Source organism: Schistocerca americana, chromosome 5 (assembly GCF_021461395.2).
Source record: "Schistocerca americana isolate TAMUIC-IGC-003095 chromosome 5, iqSchAmer2.1, whole genome shotgun sequence".
Lineage (NCBI taxonomy): Eukaryota > Metazoa > Arthropoda > Insecta > Orthoptera > Acrididae > Schistocerca > Schistocerca americana.
Window position 1 is genome coordinate 424656050 of NC_060123.1, and position 19492 is coordinate 424675541.

The 19492-nt window shown below is 44.7% G+C and overlaps 1 protein-coding gene across 1 annotated transcript in view; it reads left to right on the forward strand.

Annotated features, from left to right (window-relative positions):
* LOC124616411 overlaps positions 1–19492 on the forward strand; it is a 262291-nt gene that overhangs the window by 168742 nt on the left and 74057 nt on the right. The window contains exon 9 of the mRNA XM_047144715.1: positions 19247–19460. Coding sequence (XP_047000671.1) covers positions 19247–19460 — 214 coding nt within the window. The remainder of the gene's footprint in view (positions 1–19246; positions 19461–19492) is intronic.

A 19492-nucleotide genomic window follows, 5' to 3' on the forward strand; every position in this document is an offset into this window, starting at 1 on the left:
AAATTATCTATCAAACTGCTTAAAAAACCTCAGCGTAGGAACCGTTATCGTGATTGATAGTCTGTGGGTTTTGGTCTTCTTCCAGTACAGGTGACAGAACTTTCTACAGGTCTTTGGAAGTGACTTCGATCACAGAGGATCAATACATGTATATTTAATGGGATCGCTACATGTTCTTGATGCCAACAAGCAGACAGTAACTGTTTTCCATATACTGTAAGAGAGAGAGGGAGTAAAAATATTATTGAGTTCTCTACCAGCTGATGTCAGCAAAGTTTTTCACAGTTAATAGTTTTACTCCGTTGGATGTTGTAAAAATTACGAGGGGAGAGAGAGAGTCAGAGAGAGAGAGAGAGAGAGAGAGAGAATCTTGCTGTTGAATCTAAAAATGACTATAGTTTTTTCCAACATGCAAATAGATACGAAAGACACTACTCTCCACTGACATTTCACATGTCTGAAACTCATGTAATACTCACGTCATCGACAATTTGGTTATGAGACATTCAAACACATTAATTTTAAACACAAGGGATGCTCTCAGCCATACCAATTTGTGTATCAGACTAAAAGAAATTGGTGGCATCTGTTTTTGTGGAACTATGACTATAATAAATCATAAATGTGATTTTATTAAATAGATAGTCGCTTATAAGAGGTAAGCTGACGTAGGGTACAACTGTTTCACAGAACATAGATGTTTCGATAGATTGAATGTTTTAGTAGATAGAATGTTCTCTCTTTCATATAAGTGGGTGTACCGAAATAACACAGACATTCTCAAGTAATCGGTACTATTCACACAAAAATAGTGAGGTTTTCGATTCATTTAGGAAGTTTTATCGATTTTATACATAGCAGACTTGAACAAGAGATATGCGATAGATTAATACAAGTACCAGGTACGTTCTTACACAACCCAAACGTAAGCATTTTGCATATCCGCTATCAACAACAATACCTTAGATGGAGTTTCGTAGTTTTAATTAGTTGGATGTTGTGGAATTATGGGAGAGGGGGGGGGGGGGGGAGGGGAGATGCGAATTGTAGCTTGGTGTAAGGGGCAAAAATGACTGTGTTTCTTTCCTGACATGCAATTCGACAGCCTGAAAGCGCCTGTTCTGTATCGATGTTTGTGAATCTGAAACGTACGTAATGCCCATATGCATGACAATTTATTTACAAGACTACCACAGACACAAATTCTGAGATAACGAAAGGCAGGAGATTACCGGCAGTGGCTGGTGGCAGCTGGTGCTGTGGTGGCAGTCGGCGCCATCGTGTTGAATAGAGACTGCCTGCAGCGACTTCAAGTTTTGCTGGTGAAGGTGCCCACCCCAGTGGCAAGTGCAGAAGCTGGAGCTGCCTGTTCCTGATATGTAGCCAAGGAATGTATCATGCTGCTGGCCATTCTTCTTCCAGGTAGTTGTCTTTGCCTCATCCATGACAAATCGTTAACTACTTCGCTACGGTTCTGGGGGTTGGCATTTCCTAGAAATACATTTGATGTCTGTAGACCTGAAACAGTGTATCATTTCCAACCCAACACCGACCAAATCAGAGTATCATAAAGAGATCGATCTCTTTGTGTAACATCAGCGAGATTTTAGAACAGAACTGTAAAAACAGTGTCCCTCTGATAGGTGGGTCCAACTGCGCTCTGGTAACAGTATATCATTGTCAATGCAACAACAGCCAAAGCACAGCACCTGCAGTGGATGGGCCCCTTTGTGTACTATCAGCAACATTTTAGAGCGAGTCTGGTAAACTTGCATGCCTACCTATTGGGGTGGGGGTGGGGTGGTGGAGGGGGGGGGGAGGAAGGGCCGGATGAGAGGAGCTAGGAGGGGATGCAAGAAGGGTTTTATGTTGCTTAGTCTGTATCCACACTTCGAAGTGAAGACACATGCATCATACTTGTGGAAATTTGTTTTTCCTCAATGTTTTTTTTTTTATATTTGTGGTAGGGTCTTATGGGACCTAACTACTGTGGTCGTCGGTCCCTATGCTTGCACAATACTTAATCTACTTAAGGTAACTTATGCTAAAGACAACACACACACACACAAGTCCGAGGGAGGGCTCGAATCTCCGATGGGGGAATACGCGAGAACCTTGACAAAGTGCCCAAGACCGCTCGGCTACCTCGCGTGGACCTCAGTAGTTGAACGATGTTATTACAGTGTTTCATCCTCCTGTAAGAACAAAACCAGGATGCACTCATAGCGTAAAATAGTCATTGCCACTATTTCTCTTTTATTGTTCGCTTGTAAGAGGGTTATGTCTTTCTCCTCTTAAGACACACTGTTGTCACAAGGAAAACACTTCCAATATCTGTCTTCCTCTACAGTTTTTGCCCTCTACAGCTCCCTCTAGTACCATGGATGTCATTCCCTATCTATTGGTTATCGTGTTGTCGTTTGGTCCCACCAGGATCACGTAATTGACTGAATCTTCTTCTTGCTATAGTGTTCAGTATATGCCTAAAGACATTTGGATGACATTAAGTGCTTATTTTGTAGTACACTCAACGGAAGATATAGTGTTCTCGGTCCTATATTCATTGTATCAAGCATAAGTTCATACCATGAGAGTGAATTTACATCTACTTAGCAGGAGATTTCATTTTAAAACCATAAGGCAGCACCCTTTACACGATGTGAGGTAAGGTCTGTCGGTACAATATTCGTTGTAGCAAGCACAGGAATCACTAATGGAGAATACATGATGCAATGCTCCGTACAGCAAATGAGCGTTCATGTTAATTAAATCACTATTGGAAATAAATGAGCAGACACTACAGCAGTTGAGCTGTGTTAAACGGCGACACGCAATGTGTTATTCCACGAGAAGCGAGTGACCTGTGTAAAATTCCTCCACCATCTACTCCTCCACCGTCTGTGGAGCAGGAATGCCTGTCTTTCTACACCAAGGTCCCGAAACGGTTGTCTGAGCATATTCTGTCCAGAGCAGGTTTCGACACCCACAGATGTGTCTAGAGCATTATCAACAAAGCAATTTACTTAGGTGGGTGTACCTAAATAACGGGGATAAAGACGACATTCCCCATGGTAAGCGGCCAGCCGTTGTGGTCGAGCGGTTCTGGGCGCTTTAGTCCGGAATCGAGCTGCTGCTACGGTCGCGGGATCGCATCCTGCCTCAGGCATGGATGTGTGTGATGTCCTTAGGTTAGTTAGGTTTAAGTAGTTCTAAGTTCTAGGGGACTGATGACCTCAGATCTTGAGTTGCATAGTGCTCAGAGCCATTTGGACCATATGGCGAGCGGAAATTCTCACTTTCCGCGGTATACGAGAACACACACACACACACACACACACACACACACACACACACACACACAAAGCTATGATTAGGTATATTGGAGTGTTGAAACGCCCACCAGACAGTGTTTGGACAGTTTACATGAAGAAGCAGAATAATCACTAGCGATGACATTTTGTATCCGCGTGCAGTGTAGAGGCTAGTGAGAGAGGACACTGATGTACACCTGTCAGGGGCAGAGCAGGCTGTTCGGCACACAGTGAGACGAGTGGTATAGAAATCCATGTGTATCTCATTTGCACAAGACGTATTACAATGTTTTTCTACGTGTGGCTGATTTTACTTATTCGAGAACTACTTTCAGACCGTGCTGGCACGTTCAAAACGTTCGAAAACATGCAGCTGTGGGCCATTCCGTTCTTCATCTGTGATGTTTCGTTATTGTTTTAGGAGGAGGGGGACGGGGGTGGGGAGTGGCAGTCTTTCTGAGAAACACGTTTAGTTGCTTGCAGGAGGCGTCACGTTCTTCAGCCTTTTGTCCATCTACCTCTGGTTTCTGCAGACTGGAAACAGTATATCGTTGTCAGCAGATGGATCTCTTTGTGTACCATCAGCGACAGATTAGAACAGGCCTGGAAAATCAGTATCCCTATCCGCGAGGGGGAGGCGAGGAAGGGAGCAGTGGAGGCAAGAGGGGCGATAAGACTAGTTGTAAGCTGCATAGTCGGTATCCACACGTTTAGGTGAATACATGTACAGCTGCTTCCACTCTCTCCAGGCGAGATACCATGTACCTATGTACCATGTACCTATGTACAACTTCTTCAACAGGTACACACACACACACACACACACATACACACACACACAACTTGTGGATCTCTGGAGACAATTGTTCTGGCAGCGTCTGTAAGACAGTTTCCCCTCAGTTTCTTGTGGTATTGTGGACTAGGGAACACGGCAAGATGAACATATGCATACACGTGATAGAAACGGGAGAGAAACCTGTTTCAAGCGTCCTCAGACGGGCCGCATTCACCAAGGGGAGCATTACTTCTTCATTCAGGCTGCGGTAGAGGAATAGGACCAAGTTCTCTCCCGCTCTCTGGATTTACCGACCATTTTAAAAAACACGAACAGCTCCAGCCCAGGTAATAGTCTGTATTAGTTGCGAATGTCATCTTCAGTCCATCCTGCTGCATCACCATTTGCTGAAAAGTATCCTAGCTATGCTTGTCTATTATCACCTCTTCCATTCCTCGTGTAGGAGACTATGGACGCAGTACGCTTACGGTAATACACTAATTAAACTCCTCTCTGCCCAACACCCCTATCTCATCAATTGAACACACTTAAAACCAAAAATACAGTACTTCACACTCCAGCCTGTTTCTCCCAGTCTACAGGTGCAGCAGGGAAGGCAGCTGTGGCACAATCGATCAGCCTCTAAAATACACTCCTGGAAATGGAAAAAAGAACACATTGACACCGGTGTGTCAGACCCACCATACTTGCTCCGGACACTGCGAGAGGGCTGTACAAGCAATGATCACGCGCACGGCACAGCGGACACACCAGGAACCGCGGTGTTGGCCGTCGAATGGCGCTAGCTGCGCAGCATTTGTGCACCGCCGCCGTCAGTGTCAGCCAGTTTGCCGTGGCATACGGAGCTCCATCGCAGTCTTTAACACTGGTAGCATGCCGCGACAACGTGGACGTGAACCGTATGTGCAGTTGACGGACTTTGAGCGAGGGCGTATAGTGGGCATGCGGGAGGCCGGGTGGACGTACCGCCGAATTGCTCAACACGTGGGGCGTGAGGTCTCCACAGTACATCATTGTTGTCGCCAGTGGTCGGCGGAAGGTGCACGTGCCCGTCGACCTGGGACCGGACCGCAGCGACGCACGGATGCACGCCAAGACCGTAGGATCCTACGCAGTGCCGTAGGGGACCGCACCGCCACTTCCCAGCAAATTAGGGACACTGTTGCTCCTGGGGTATCGGCGAGGACCATTCGCAACCGTCTCCATGAAGCTGGGCTACGGTCCCGCACACCGTTAGGCCGTCTACCGCTCACGCCCCAACATCGTGCAGCCCGCCTCCAGTGGTGTCGCGACAGGCGTGAATGGAGGGACGAATGGAGACGTGTCGCCTTCAGCGATGAGAGTCGCTTCTGCCTTGGTGCCAATGATGGTCGTACGCGTGTTTGGCGCCGTGCAGGTGAGCGCCACAATCAGGACTGCATACGACCGAGGCACACAGGGCCAACACCCGGCATCATGGTGTGGGGAGCGATCTCCTACACTGGCCGTACACCACTGGTGATCGTCGAGGGGACACTGAATAGTGCACGGTACATCCAAACCGTCATCGAACCCATCGTTCTACCATTCCTAGACCGGCAAGGGAACTTGCTGTTCCAACAGGACAATGCACGTCCGCATGTATCCCGTGCCACCCAACGTGCTCTAGAAGGTGTAAGTCAACTACCCTGGCCAGCAAGATCTCCGGATCTGTCCCCCATTGAGCATGTTTGGGACTGGATGAAGCGTCGTCTCACGCGGTCTGCACGTCCAGCGCGAACGCTGGTCCAACTGAGGCGCCAGGTGGAATGGCATGGCAAGCCGTTCCACAGGACTACATCCAGCATCTCTACGATAGTCTCCATGGGAGAATAGCAGCCTGCATTGCTGCGAAAGGTGGATAGTCTGTACTAGTTCCGACATTGTGCATGCTCTGTTGCCTGTGTCTATGTGCCTGTGGTTCTGTCAGTGTGATCATGTGATGTATCTGACCCCAGGAATGTGTCAATAAAGTTTCCGCTTCCTGGGACAATGAATTCACGGTGTTCTTATTTCAATTTCCAGGAGTGTAAGTAACTAATGAGCAGGTACTGAATAGAATAGGAAGAAAAGGAATTTGTGGGACAACCTGACTAGAAGAAGAAATCGGTTGGTTTGAAACTTTCTCTGACATCAAGGGGTAACATATTTAGTACTGGAGGTAAGTGTTAGGGGGGGGGGGGGGGAAATCTTACAGGGATACCACGAGATGAATATTCTTGCACAGGATATAGCAGCATGGAGATCTGTATCAGGCCAGTCTTTGGAATGAAGTCCACAACAACACCAACAAATAAAGTAATTGAATAAAGACAGCAGCTTACATCGTTCCTCTCCAGCAGTTCGGCGTAGATTGGGTCTTTTTCCCACCAATTCATATGTGGAGGAGGGGACAGGAATTGGTGGGGGGGGGGGGGGGGTGAGTCATAGCGTCATCAATTCCATGTTAGCGTATCTTTCCCCCAGGGAGAGGAACTGGAACCCTGAGGAGAGCAGCCATCTTGAATAAATTTGGCAAAATAACGCACTGTCCCAGCTCTCTCTTGTTTCCCTGCAAGTGTGACATGGATTCAACAAGTCCTTGTGAGGTTTCCAGACGTATGAAGCACTTATGTCATACGCAGGTATAACTTAATTCCTGTAAATTACTTACTGGTGGTTTGAGCCCGCGGAGCTGAAACCTGATAGCGCCCCAGATGTGTTCCATCATCTTCCGAGCTCGTTAATGTGTTGGCCAAGAGAACATCGTGAGTTCACTGTCTTACTCCTGAAACTCTTGTAGCTCGAATTTGGCTTCGTGATATGGACACTACCCTTTCTGGGAATGTATCGAAAAGATGCAAGTGGTACAAAATAATGTTCGTCAGTAGTAGTAGTGTCTCCAATAACTACCGCAAGTGTCCATGGAATCTCAGGTGTATGTCCCTCACAGCTTATTACTGGCGCGACCACCATGTATCCATGTCACGGCGCCTGTTTTCAGAAGCCATTCGCTTAGATGTCGGCAAAGCCAAACACGACCACTGACCTGGTGTAACTACAAACGTCATTCTTGCAACCAGGCTACGTCTTTTCTACGACGAGTGGTTAAATCTCGCGTGCCCATTGCGATCGTAATTGATGCCACCGTTAAGTCAATATGAGAATGTCCACTACGGACTTTCCACATATACCGGGCGATCAAAAGGTCAGTATAAATTTGAAAACTGAATAAATCCCGGAATAATGTAGATAGAGATGTACAAATTGACACAAATGCTTGGAATGACACGGGGTTTAATTAGAACCGAAAAAATACAAACGCTCAAAAAAGTCCGACAGATGGCGCTTCATCTGATCAGAATAGCAATAATTAGCATAACAAAGTAAGACAAAGCAAAGATGATGTTCTTTACAGGAAATGCTCAATATGTCCACCATCATTCCTCAACAGTATCTGTAGTCGAGGAATAATGTTGTGAACAGCACTGTAAAGCATGTCTGGAGTTATGGTGGGGCATTGGAGTCGGATGTTGTCTTTCAGCATCCCTAGAGGTGTCGGTCGATCACGATAGACTTGCGACTTCAGGTAACCCCAGGTGGGGACATGGGAGGCCAAGCATGACGAAAGTGGCGGCTGAGCACACGATCATCACCAAACGACGCGCGCAAGAGATCTTTCACGCGTCTAGCGATATGAGGTGGAGCGTCATCCAGCATTAACATCGTAAGTTCCAGCATGTGTTTATCAGCCAGGCTGGGGATGATGCGATTCTGTAACATATCGGCGTACCTCTCACCCGTCACGGTAGCAGTTTTGCTGTCCAGCGCCATCTGTCGCACATTTTGTGAATTTTTTTTTGTTCTAATAAAACCACATGTCATTCCTAGCATGTGTGTCAATTTTTACCTCTCTATCTACATTATTCCGAGGTTTATTAAGTTTTCAAATCTATACTGACTTTTTGATCACCCTGTACATATCACTCTCTACCAGGGTCTGTCACAAATCTGCGTACATCCGTACATAAACTTTCCGCTTCCACGTTCAGTGATGGTATGTAGACGCTACACGCTTTGTCTCCTTCTCGTGATCCAGCGTTCTGCTCACGACAGACGCCTTCGTACAACCAACTACCTTCGGCTTCTCTGATCGTCCACAGTGACCGATCGGTTCTACCCGCTTGAGTCCGGAACCGCGCTGCTGCTGCGGTCACAGGTCCGAATCCTGCCTATGGCATGGATATATATGATGTCCTTAGGTTAAGTTAGATTTAAGTAGTTCTAAGTCTAGGGGACTGATGGCCTCAAATGTTGAGTCCAATAGTGCTTAGAGCCATTTGAACAATGTATCTGACCTCTGTGAGAGAAGCTTATGACAATGGAGTATCGTCACTATAACGATTCCCACTCGTGTCAGCTCCGTCCGCATAGCTTCTGTATTGCGTCCTGTTCCCACAAAGCTACCAGAGTGAAGATGCTGGATGTCTGTCATATTTTATGTGAGTCTGCTGGCTTTCGTGGGCGTTAACAATGAGATTAAAATCTTCCGGGTCGTCAGGCCACGTCATGTTTCTACTAAACAATCGACGTTTCGACTCCTCCGTTGGGGTTACTTCAGGATCTCTTTGTGTCCACTGATGATTGAACATCGCCAGTGAACAGCGTCAGGTTCTCTTATAAATGGGATTTTTCCCGCTCTTGTGCAGAAGATATGGGATTACTGGATGAAATTTTTGTGGCTAACGTTAGTGGTGGTAAGTGAAATATTCCCGCATTAATGCCGAAGAAAGGGGTTGTTGGCTAAATCATGTGGCTACCATTGGTACCAAAGTCAGAGGTTAGAAACGGTTTTTCCACACATCTGTGGAGAAGAGTTATTGATTAAAATTCCTCCTGTTGCTATCGGAGGGCCTACGTCATTGGCTAGAAGCGAAACGGACAGATCAAAAGAGGGGGAATGTTTATTCAAAATATTATTGTCCGCAGAGGCCGCTTCCAAAGCATCGTTCGTATTGCTCGTGCGCCGCGGCCGGGCATCACTTCATCGATGGTGGGGAGCCACGATGCTGGAAGCATTTAGACGTCCTCTCTACTGAAACTAAATGCAGTCTTAGACATTCCAATCTCTTCTCCGAATTTTCTTGTAAAAATGTTGGTTTTATTATCCAGCACATGGACGTTATTGAAATCTATATCAACGCCACAGTTCTCTCAATGTTCCGCTGGCGCCGATTTCGTACTTTGTTTTAACCATGTGTGGCGTTGATGTTCCTTAGTACGTCCCTTAGCAGTCCTTCCCGTTTCGCCTACATACACTCTCAAGCAGTAACGTGTCGTTTTACAGACGTTAATAGTGTGCAAGCAATCTGGTGCATCCATCTTTCGTAGGAAAAGTCTTTCGGTTTGTTGAAACTGAAAAATGAAGCCTGAATACAATTTTGCTTAGAATTCTGCTTATGCGATCAGTGACTCCAGAAGCAAACGAGTGAGAAAGCGGTTCTTCATCATCCTTATTATCATAATTAACATTTCGCTTAGAAGCCCTGTTTATGGACAAACAGCCGTTGGCTTTCATTGCTGTCTTTACAAAATCCGTCTCCGATTACTACCTGTCTTTGCCGACACGGCCGGCCGGTGTGGCCGAGCGGTTCTAGGCGCTACAGTCTGGGACCGCGCCATCGCTACGGTCGCTGGTTCGAATCCTGCCTCGGGCATGGATGTGTGTGATCTCCTTAGGTTAGTTAGGTTTAAGTGGTTCTAAGTTCTAGGGGACATGACCTCAGCAGTTAAGTCCCATAGTGCTCACAGTCATTTGAACCATTTTTTTTCCCGACACGGAGGGCAGGTAACGACAGAGCATTGAGCACTGCTTGCTTCTGGGCTTGGTGGTGGAGCGAAGTGGTCTTCCGCTCTGGAAGCTACCTCAGCATACAATAATATTTTATATAAACGTTCCCTCTCTCTTGCTCTGCCCGTTTCGCTTCTAGCCAATGACGATGACCCATCAATAGCAGCAGGAGCGACCGCTACGGTCGCAGGTTCGAATCCTGCCTCGGGCGTAGATGTGTGTGATGCCCATAGGTTAGTTAGGTTTAAGTAGTTCTGTTTTCTAGGGGACTGATGACCTCAGATGTTAAGTCCCATAGTGTTCAGAGCCAATTGAACCATTTTTTTGAAAAAAAAACGTTCCCTCTCTCTTGCTCTGCCCGTTTCGCTTCTAGCCAATGGCGATGACCCATCAATAGCAGCAGGAGCGACCTCTACGGTCGCAGGTTCGAATCCTGCCTCGGGCGTGGATGTGTGTGATGCCCATAGGTTAGTTAAGTTTAACTAGCTCTGTGTTCTAGGGGTCTGATGACCTCAGATGTTAAGTTCCATAGTGTTCAGAGCCATTTGAATCATTTTTTTCAAAAACCCTTTCTAACCAATGACGATTGTCCACCAATGGTAGCCACAAGAGATTTGGCCTATAATCCCATTTCTCCAACATAAACGCGGGAAATATCTCCTTTATGAGAGAACACGACACTGGTCTTCGAGTGTACAGTCAACAGTGGGCACCTCACCGGCAGAGGGGTCGAAACGTTGATCATTAACAAAAAATATAACGCGTCCGAACAACCTAGAATATTTTTAACATCATTGGTAATATTATATTGGTTCGTCAGTGTGATTGTATTCTCAGCAAGCCAGCTTAAGCTGTGTGATGGAAGATTCTTTGTGAACGATTGTCACTTCACCCATTTTCTGTTCGAGTGCGCCGGAAGAGCGATTGTTGGTACTCCTCGACTGAGGTGTTATCTCTCTAAATTTGATTTCGTGAGATACATGAGGAGCGTCTGTACTGACTGAATTGTCTTGCGCGTCTGCCATGGAATTTTTGGAGGTTTTTCGGCCCACTGCAGGAAATGGAAGTCCTGGACCAATGACATCCAGACATCGGGAGAGAAATTGTACACAAGTGCCAATACCAGACGAGAAGAGTTTTTGACGCCGTAATCAGTTCGTAAGGAAGCAAGAAGCAAAAAAGTTCATAAAATAAAGGTAGAACAAACACCAGGGAAATAAAACACCTGATTCCCTAAGAGGTGGGGAAAACGGAGAAGATTGCGGACCTTAAAAGTGAACCACACAATGATATGTTTCATTCAGCCCCAGCTAAATCCAAGTGCTGTTTGCGTATATAAAACCTGACTATGTTTGTGGAATTTCAAACAGACGCTGTATCTGGGATGTGGAAGCAAGAGGGGGCATGGGAGTACTGAGGGATTCTTCAGATAATTAACATAATGGGGAAACTTTGTTCTTTTAAACTTAAGCTAGCTTTCTGGTTCACGTTGAAGTATTTGCTGTCTACTCACCTTTCTGCTTTTTTTAACAGTATACGACGTATGACTCCTATGTAGGGGAGGAGGAGAGGAGGAGGCCTTCTCCAGACCTCTAACTGATGTGGCACACAAACATACCTCTCACGTGTTCTCAGAGTAACTTACCCCAAAACATCTACGACTATTTTCTGGATTTATTCCAGTCTCTGTCTTCCCCAAAAGTTTTTGCCCTCACCTTCTCTCTCTTACACAGTGGCAGATGTTCTAACGTCTTCATAAACGTTTTTTCATCTGTCTCTTCTCCTAGTGAGTGATCTTCACGTATTTCTTTCCTCCACTAGTCAAACTGTGGGTTTCAGGTCTTCTTTCGTTGCTGCGATCGATTTGTCTTGGTGTCAGTTTCCACAAATTTTCTGGCAGTAATTGTTAATTCCATTACTTTAACAAATCAATCGAATATATTTTGCGAGTTTACTTTATTCTTACTAGCCTAGACAACACATTACAACATTTCGGGCTGTTGTACCGCCGTCAAATGAAATCCTTGGAGAAATCCAAAGTTTCGTTACCATCTGCGAGGGCATGTTCAAGAGAAATGGTATCTCCTGTTAAGGTCTTCTTCATAGGTTTCCTGGGTTCAATCACCCAGGCAACCTGGTGTGACTAACTGTTAATCGGACGTTTATAGAATCATCGAACCTCTACTGAAGATGTCCTCCGCAAATGGCTACCAAACATCGCGTTTCTGAATAATTGCGACCGTTATGACTATATCAAGCAGAGAGCATCAACTATTGCGTCCCGTTGCGGTCCCTGCGCTGCGAGCTATACTGTGTGCAGTGGCACAGTTCGTCACGTCCTGCAAAAGCAGGAGGTAGCACCCGCGCTTGACGACTCTTCATAGCAGGGGTGGCAGGCTGCAATTTTCTGTATGCATTGTGACGGGAAAAGAGCGAGACAAACGTAAAATTTAGTCACTGTTGCGAATATGGACAAAATTCAGCTGTGTAATGCGAAGACGACGTTGAAATTTTGTGCCGAACCAGGACTCGAATTCTGATTCCCCGTCTGTCGCGAGCGGTCACCTTAACCACTTCGGTTATCCGAGGACGCTTCACGGCTGCATTAAAAATTATGTACGTCGTTGTCCACGTGCCTACAAGTCACAATAAGCTGAAAGGATTGTAGAGGCACGGCACATCGAATCGAAAAATGCATCTAAAAGCCAGCAACATTAAAGTAAATAGACACAGATCTGAATCTTAGGTAATTAAATACACTGGTGCATAAAATTAAAGCAACAAACCACTATTTCCCCATCCTGTGTTTAATTCACAATATAATCATACAAACTGTCAACAGGTTTCCGTGCGATCATAATTACGTATTGATTTGTGCAAAAGTCTTCACTACAAATTATGTAGTCTCTTTTAATAGCAATATTAGATACAGTGATATCTGTAACAACATCACGTTTGAAAATGGAAGTGCAGTAATTTCTGCTCCTAGTTCCGTAGTTCTGAAAGAAAGGAATTTGACAGCGGTATACACTTCGAAATCCTCTTTGGATTTTCTTGATTTGAACATCAAACCAGCCGAGCGGTTCTAGACGCTACAGTCTGGAACCGCGTGACCGCTAAGGTCGCAGGTTCGAATCCTGCCTCGGGCATGGATGTGTGTGATGTACCGAAGTTAGTTAGGGTTAAGTAGTTGTAAGTTCTAGGGGACTGATGACCTCAGAAGTTAAGCCCCATAGTGCTCAGAGCCATTTGAACAATAAATCATTTGTCACAATTCCTATAAGTGTTCGAATTGCACCGAAATACAAGTTTTCAGCTGCTGGTGCAAAGACTTCTGGAAAGACGGAAGGGATTCTTTCCACATGTAGCTGCAATAGGATTTTTGAATTCTCTTGGGGCGTCGGAATTTATGCATACACTATGTCTTTCAGTTTAGTCCAGAGAAAAATGTCTACTGACTTCACATCAGGACAACGTACAGGCCAACTAAAACTGCCTTCATGTCCTATCCATCGACGAGGAAAGAGTTGGGTCAGTGCTTTCCAAGCTAATAATGAGCCAGGCACCCGTTGTGCTGGTATTGCATACACCTATGAAATTCAAATGATATGTCCTGTAGGGGAACCTGTATCACACTGGTAAGAATTTGAACGCCTTAAGCTTTCTTCACTGTATTAACGAGGGATTACATAATATACATTAATCCTGCACCAAACGTACACACACCACAGTGTCCGATGTTAGCTCTGCCTCAGTCAGTGTGAATTATCGGCAACCGAATAGACATACTTCTTACATTTGGCTTCGCGTGATTTGTAAAGACAGATTCATCAGTAAAAAAGAATTCTTCCAAGAGAGAAACTACCGTCCATATGTCCCATCAGAACCGGGCGATGGAGTTCCATGGGTATCTGCAACGCCGATGGTTAATGTGCTGCTGAATCGACACGTGATAGGGATGGAAAGAGCTTGCGTGCAAGTTGCGAAGAATCCCGGATTGATTTGTTCCAGGGCACTCGCAGTTTCTCTTGAAGTAACACGAGGATTATGAGGAGCAGCTGGCAGAAAATGTCTGTTTATTGCAGGCTTGCTCCTTACTAACTACGTAGCGTTCCTTTCCAATAACAATTTTTTCCACTTTCGCTAAATTGTCATTCTTGTTGGACGGCCTGTGATAAGGCATTTCTACGAATACAACTCAAGTTGTCCCTTTGCCTGTATTCTCCTCAAAGAAATCACACACCTAGTTCCTCTCGGTTTGTGAAAGACGTTTATTTTCTGAAACGGACCAGCACTCGACATGCACGTACACTCCAATCGGAATACATCACCACGTACACCTGCCAGCCACGGGTGGTCTAACCTTCAGGCGTGACCTGCTTCTGCACGGAATTTTACAAGCCAGCTCGATGATAACAGTACCAAGTAGCAAGCAAGCTCAATAACAACACACACACCCCGGCTTGTTATTGCCTGGAACTCAGGACGCCTCCACTCAGGGAGCTACTCCCGCTGCCTGACGGCGTTCCAATCGTCGACGGGAGGCGCAGCGAGGAAGGAAGTATTTTCCTCCGCAAGTCACTTGCCAGAAAGGCGTCCGCGCTGTGTACCTCCGCCTCGGCAGTACTTAAGCCGGCGCATTGCTTCTGAGGAGTCCGTGATCATCGGGAGTTGCGCCGGGCAGTTGTGCCCAGCGCACCGCTGTTCTTCATTCGGAGTAACTCCCTACCAGCGGCGACCTCCGCCTGTCTCAAGGATCCTTTCCCCAGTGGACACCGACTTGCAGACCTGGGCACTGAACAACGCCTCAGTGTTACGGCCACATCAGGCACCTTACACGCAGTTACCAGTCTGCGATATCTTCTCAAATAAGAGATCTTCAGTTGGTAATACAATGGGTATTCGGAAAGTAAGTTCCTATCTGCCGCGAAATGGAAACCACTGTGAAAATCAAAAATGTTTTATTTGCAACAGTTAGCTACAGCTTCCAGCTACTCAACCACATAGCCGACGCTTCAACTATTGTTGTAGCGTTGTACCAAATTTCCAATATCCTCGTCACAGAACGCAGATGCCAGTACTTTTCGCCAATTCCCTACGCTGAAATGGTGCGTACCTTAATTCCGCAGACCCCGGATTGGCGAAATAACATTCAGTCAGTGTAAATGGTCGACCCACTGGAGATCGACCAAGGTGGAAAGGACCAGGGAGGGCAAGCTGTTGAAGGTTAAATTGTTTCTCTTTTTTGTTGTATTAGTCACTGTAAAATGTATACTTCGACTAGTAACATGAAAAAAGCTTTAAAACGATTTTATGATGTCCTACCAATTATTATACTGTATATAACACCTCCATTACACTACCACATGAATACTGTGGCGTGAAACGCACTTCATAGCTATATTAATAAGCATGCACGAACACAGGGACTACGATATCACAATTGTTCCTATGCATAATTCAGTTATTCCTATGCAGTGGCAAGGTCTGCACATAGTAAGTTGGATCATGTAACATAATTCTGTAATGTCTACTTTCCATTTTCGTCTTCTAACTGGATGATTAACGATGACATTATGAAGAAAACGGCTTCATAAAAGCTCTGTTTCCAACCAATGTAGAATTCACCATAGTCCATAGTCTTTGTGTACCTCTAGTATCTCTAACAATTTCTTCACTTCCTCGAAGCACGTAAAAAAAGTAACAGCTGGTCGACATCGAGTCTGGTACTCGCATCTACCGCATAACAGCCGACCCACCTGCTGTGAGAGACAATCTACAACTGGATCGCTGAGTAAAGGAAAACAAAGACAGTCTGAGTCAAATTTTATAATTATTTGGCTTAGTGGTTCCGTCTCCTGACAGATGTCATATTCTGCTCTAAATGTAACAAAAGAGGAGAAAGGGCTACGGCACAACGCTGATCGTCATACGAGATTAAAGTACACAGAGGAAGCCGGGGGAACACCGCTCCCTTAAGAGATTTTTCGCTTTGTTTTATATTATGTCGCTAGCATGGTAAGATTGATAGCATCCACTATGACGCGGGAGTGTTAGACGTGTAGCTATAACAAAAAAATCTAAAATTGTTGAATACTTTCGGAGATATATAAACATTTTACAAAGTCTGCGACCCGTCAGTACTGCCCAGAGTGCTTGAGTAGTATCGACACCCTTACAGGGTAACATCAACAGTATGAAATACAGGAGGGATATAATTTATGATCTACGGAAGTAACACATTTTATTATCTTAGCGTATCTCAAAATATGTACAGCATACGATTTTCGCAAATGGATTTAAATTTTAAAAGAATACGTCAGTATCAGTTTTACTGGAACTTATAACTGTGTTGTTACTCGTTGTTGATGGTTTTCTGAACCTTATTTTACGATTTCTCTTCTTAAAACCAGAAACCCAGTCTTCTCCAGAAATTTTGGTAAATTTATTGAAATTTTGCTTAAGGCACAGTTTTTAGGCAAGGTTATAGGCATTCGTCGTAACTCAACCAGGAAGTGCCATAGTACAGTATAATGTGCCAATGTTGTCACACGGTTGACTAATTCTAGTTATTGTTCCGGAGAAAAAGCAGATATTTTCCAAAAGCAAATTTTCTTCTCTGTATTTGATGGTAATCAGTCATAATGTGTAATTTTCAGTATGGTCAGCGCCTCTGATACGTTGTTCAGAGCTCTTACTCACTTCACTAATCTTAATGCCTTTTTCAATATTTCTCTGCTCCATTTAATCCTCTCTGGTTTATTGATTGATTTATTTATTTTTGTTCTCCCTATCAAACATTACATGTAATACATTACTTCCAGAAGTTTGGAGCCAGGGTAAATATCGACGACCAATCGACATTGTCCAATAGTCATCTGTCGATATTACCCCATTCAAACATGCTAGAGAATACCAGACTTTAATAGCTTCACTAATGCTCTAAATGCTGCGAAACTCATGTTAAAAGACTCACAAATGAAACATACTATTTACGTACGTTATAGTTATTACCGCTAAAAATGGACTGAATTGCTTACCTCAAAATAAGCATAAACCAAAATTTAAAGTAATAGTTTTTAGCACCATAAAAAAAGGTCATTAACAAGTACTCACCGCCTCTGTGCCCTACATCTACCATCGTCTGCTATGTTGCAGCACTATCTCCCACTGGAAACAGCGCTTTTCATCTGAGAGTACAGTTGTGTCCGTATTGCCTGGCATGTCGCTGTATCCCCGGTCTCTCCAGCAGTGACAGCCAACAATATAAACACAAAATATCAAATTAATTCAAACATAATTACCACGATTCGGAGTTCAACATCAGGGAGCAGCCACATTCACAATAAATTAAAATTTTACAGTAAAAGCTGACCAAAATAAATATTAGAAATACATGTGTTTCAATTATTACAATTAATGCAATTTTAATATAACTAGAACAGTTAAAACACGCAGGTGTAAAGAAGAACAAATACAGGTAACCTTTAATATATGACGGTACGGGATTATGGTGTCATCCACTTGACCATATGCATAGCAGTTCTGATATTTAAATTTGCCCGAAGTCTGTACTTTTCGCTGTATCTTCGATCTGATGACGTCTCGGTTCGTAGTAATTAGGTATGATTTTCTCTACGTTTTATTTTTAATAGTCTATCCCGCTGTGTGTATTGTCATATCACATTTCGATGAGCTTTATACTGTTGTACCCCTTTCACCTCTTACATAAGATTTGGATCTGCAATTGGCCTCTGGCAGTAGTGGAAACCGTTTATGCAATTAGTGATTAACAGTGGCAAGAACGGTGTTGGTCTTTGCGTATGATATTGTACAGGGTGTTTGATTATCATAGGTACAAACGAAAGGTTGAGTAGTGCATAGCGAAACAAGCACATATTCGCAATAAACATAGATCCGGAATCCGATCAATTCTTCGGTGTGACACATGGACAAGAGCAGTCATAACAACGTTACGACACTGTTATCATCTAAGAATACGTTCATGTTGGAAATACGAGGGTTGGAACTTTAATAGTGACAACTATTTATTTACAGCTCGTACAAAATAGATACTTATTTCACAGTTTTATTGACCTTCAAAGTAACCACCAGCTTTGTGTATAACCCTTTGTGGAAGTAGGATACTCTTAGCAGTGAAAGTTGTGTTGACGGTTCGAGCTGCGCGGTCTATTGCCCGACGAATTCTCGACAGTTCTGAAGCGAATTCTGTGAAGTGTTTCCATCAGTTTAGAAATCGAGATGAACCCGTTTTTGGAACACAACCTACTACCAGCTTGGAGACAGAAGTTATGACACTTTCTGCAGAAACTGAACATCATTTCGCAGGACAATGCTCAAGCACGTACAGTGCAAGCTGATACTGATTTGTTTAACTGTTGGGGCTGCTAAGTGCTATACTACATACTGCACTCCCCTGACTTAAGCCCTCGTGAGTTCAGCTCGATTTCTAAACTGAAGGAATTACTTCACGACATTCTCTTCAGAACTGCTACAAATTCGTCGGGCAATAGACCGCAGCGCTCGAACTGTTAATACAATTGGCACTACTAAAAGTATCCTACAACTTCCACATCGCTGGCAACGGGTTATACACAATGCTGGTTACTACTCACAAGTTCAGTAAAACTTAGAAACATATATCTATTTTGTACGAGGTGTAAGTAAATAGATGCCACTATTTAAGTTCCAACCCTCGTATTTGGATGATATTTCTCGTAAACGTTCAACGGCATAACTGTTCAGGATTATGTTGTACGAATGGCTTGATTATGTGATGGCCCTCCAGATTCCCTTTCTTGAATCCATTCGATTTTTCTTTCAATAACGACATTATTTTAAAACGACTTTGGTGTATTCCAGAACTGTTGACAGTGTCAATGAATTCCGGTAACGCATTGTGGATGGTTGTCAGTGCCCTCCGAACACATCCCGGGATTTCTGAACGAGTTCAGGTTTCAATAAGGACACATGCTGCAACCGTCTTTCACATTTATGGTGACAATGTGGAACACGTCTTGTAATGGGTATGTTGTCTATTGCAAATGCACAGTTCTGATCATGGACTCTTTTACAAGGTTTTTACACACAGTCGCAATATGTCGCATCGGGGTAAGTGACAGAGGCGGCAAGTTCTGCATTTCGCTGAGCCGTTACGGTCTTGGAAATCTCATGTTTTACAATTAGCGTAAACATACCGCCAATGCTATCATCTTTTCTGTGACGGGTGCTTTAGCTTAGAAACGCGGTTTCTTGGTTGTTGTTTTGCAGTGGACGGCACGAGCGCGCCGCGACCGCCCCCGCCGCCGGCGCCACCCGCCGCCGCGCCGCAGCTGCCGGGCTGTGACGTCACGTACTCGGGGGCGGAGGTCCGCTCGGGCTACTTCGACACACGCCAGCAGCCGTGGGGCGCCGCCTGCCGCGTCACCTTCGTCGGTCGTCCCACGGACATCGTACACGTCTCCTTCTTCAATTTCCTGCTCAGGTACCCTATACCGTTCCAAAGACAACACCACT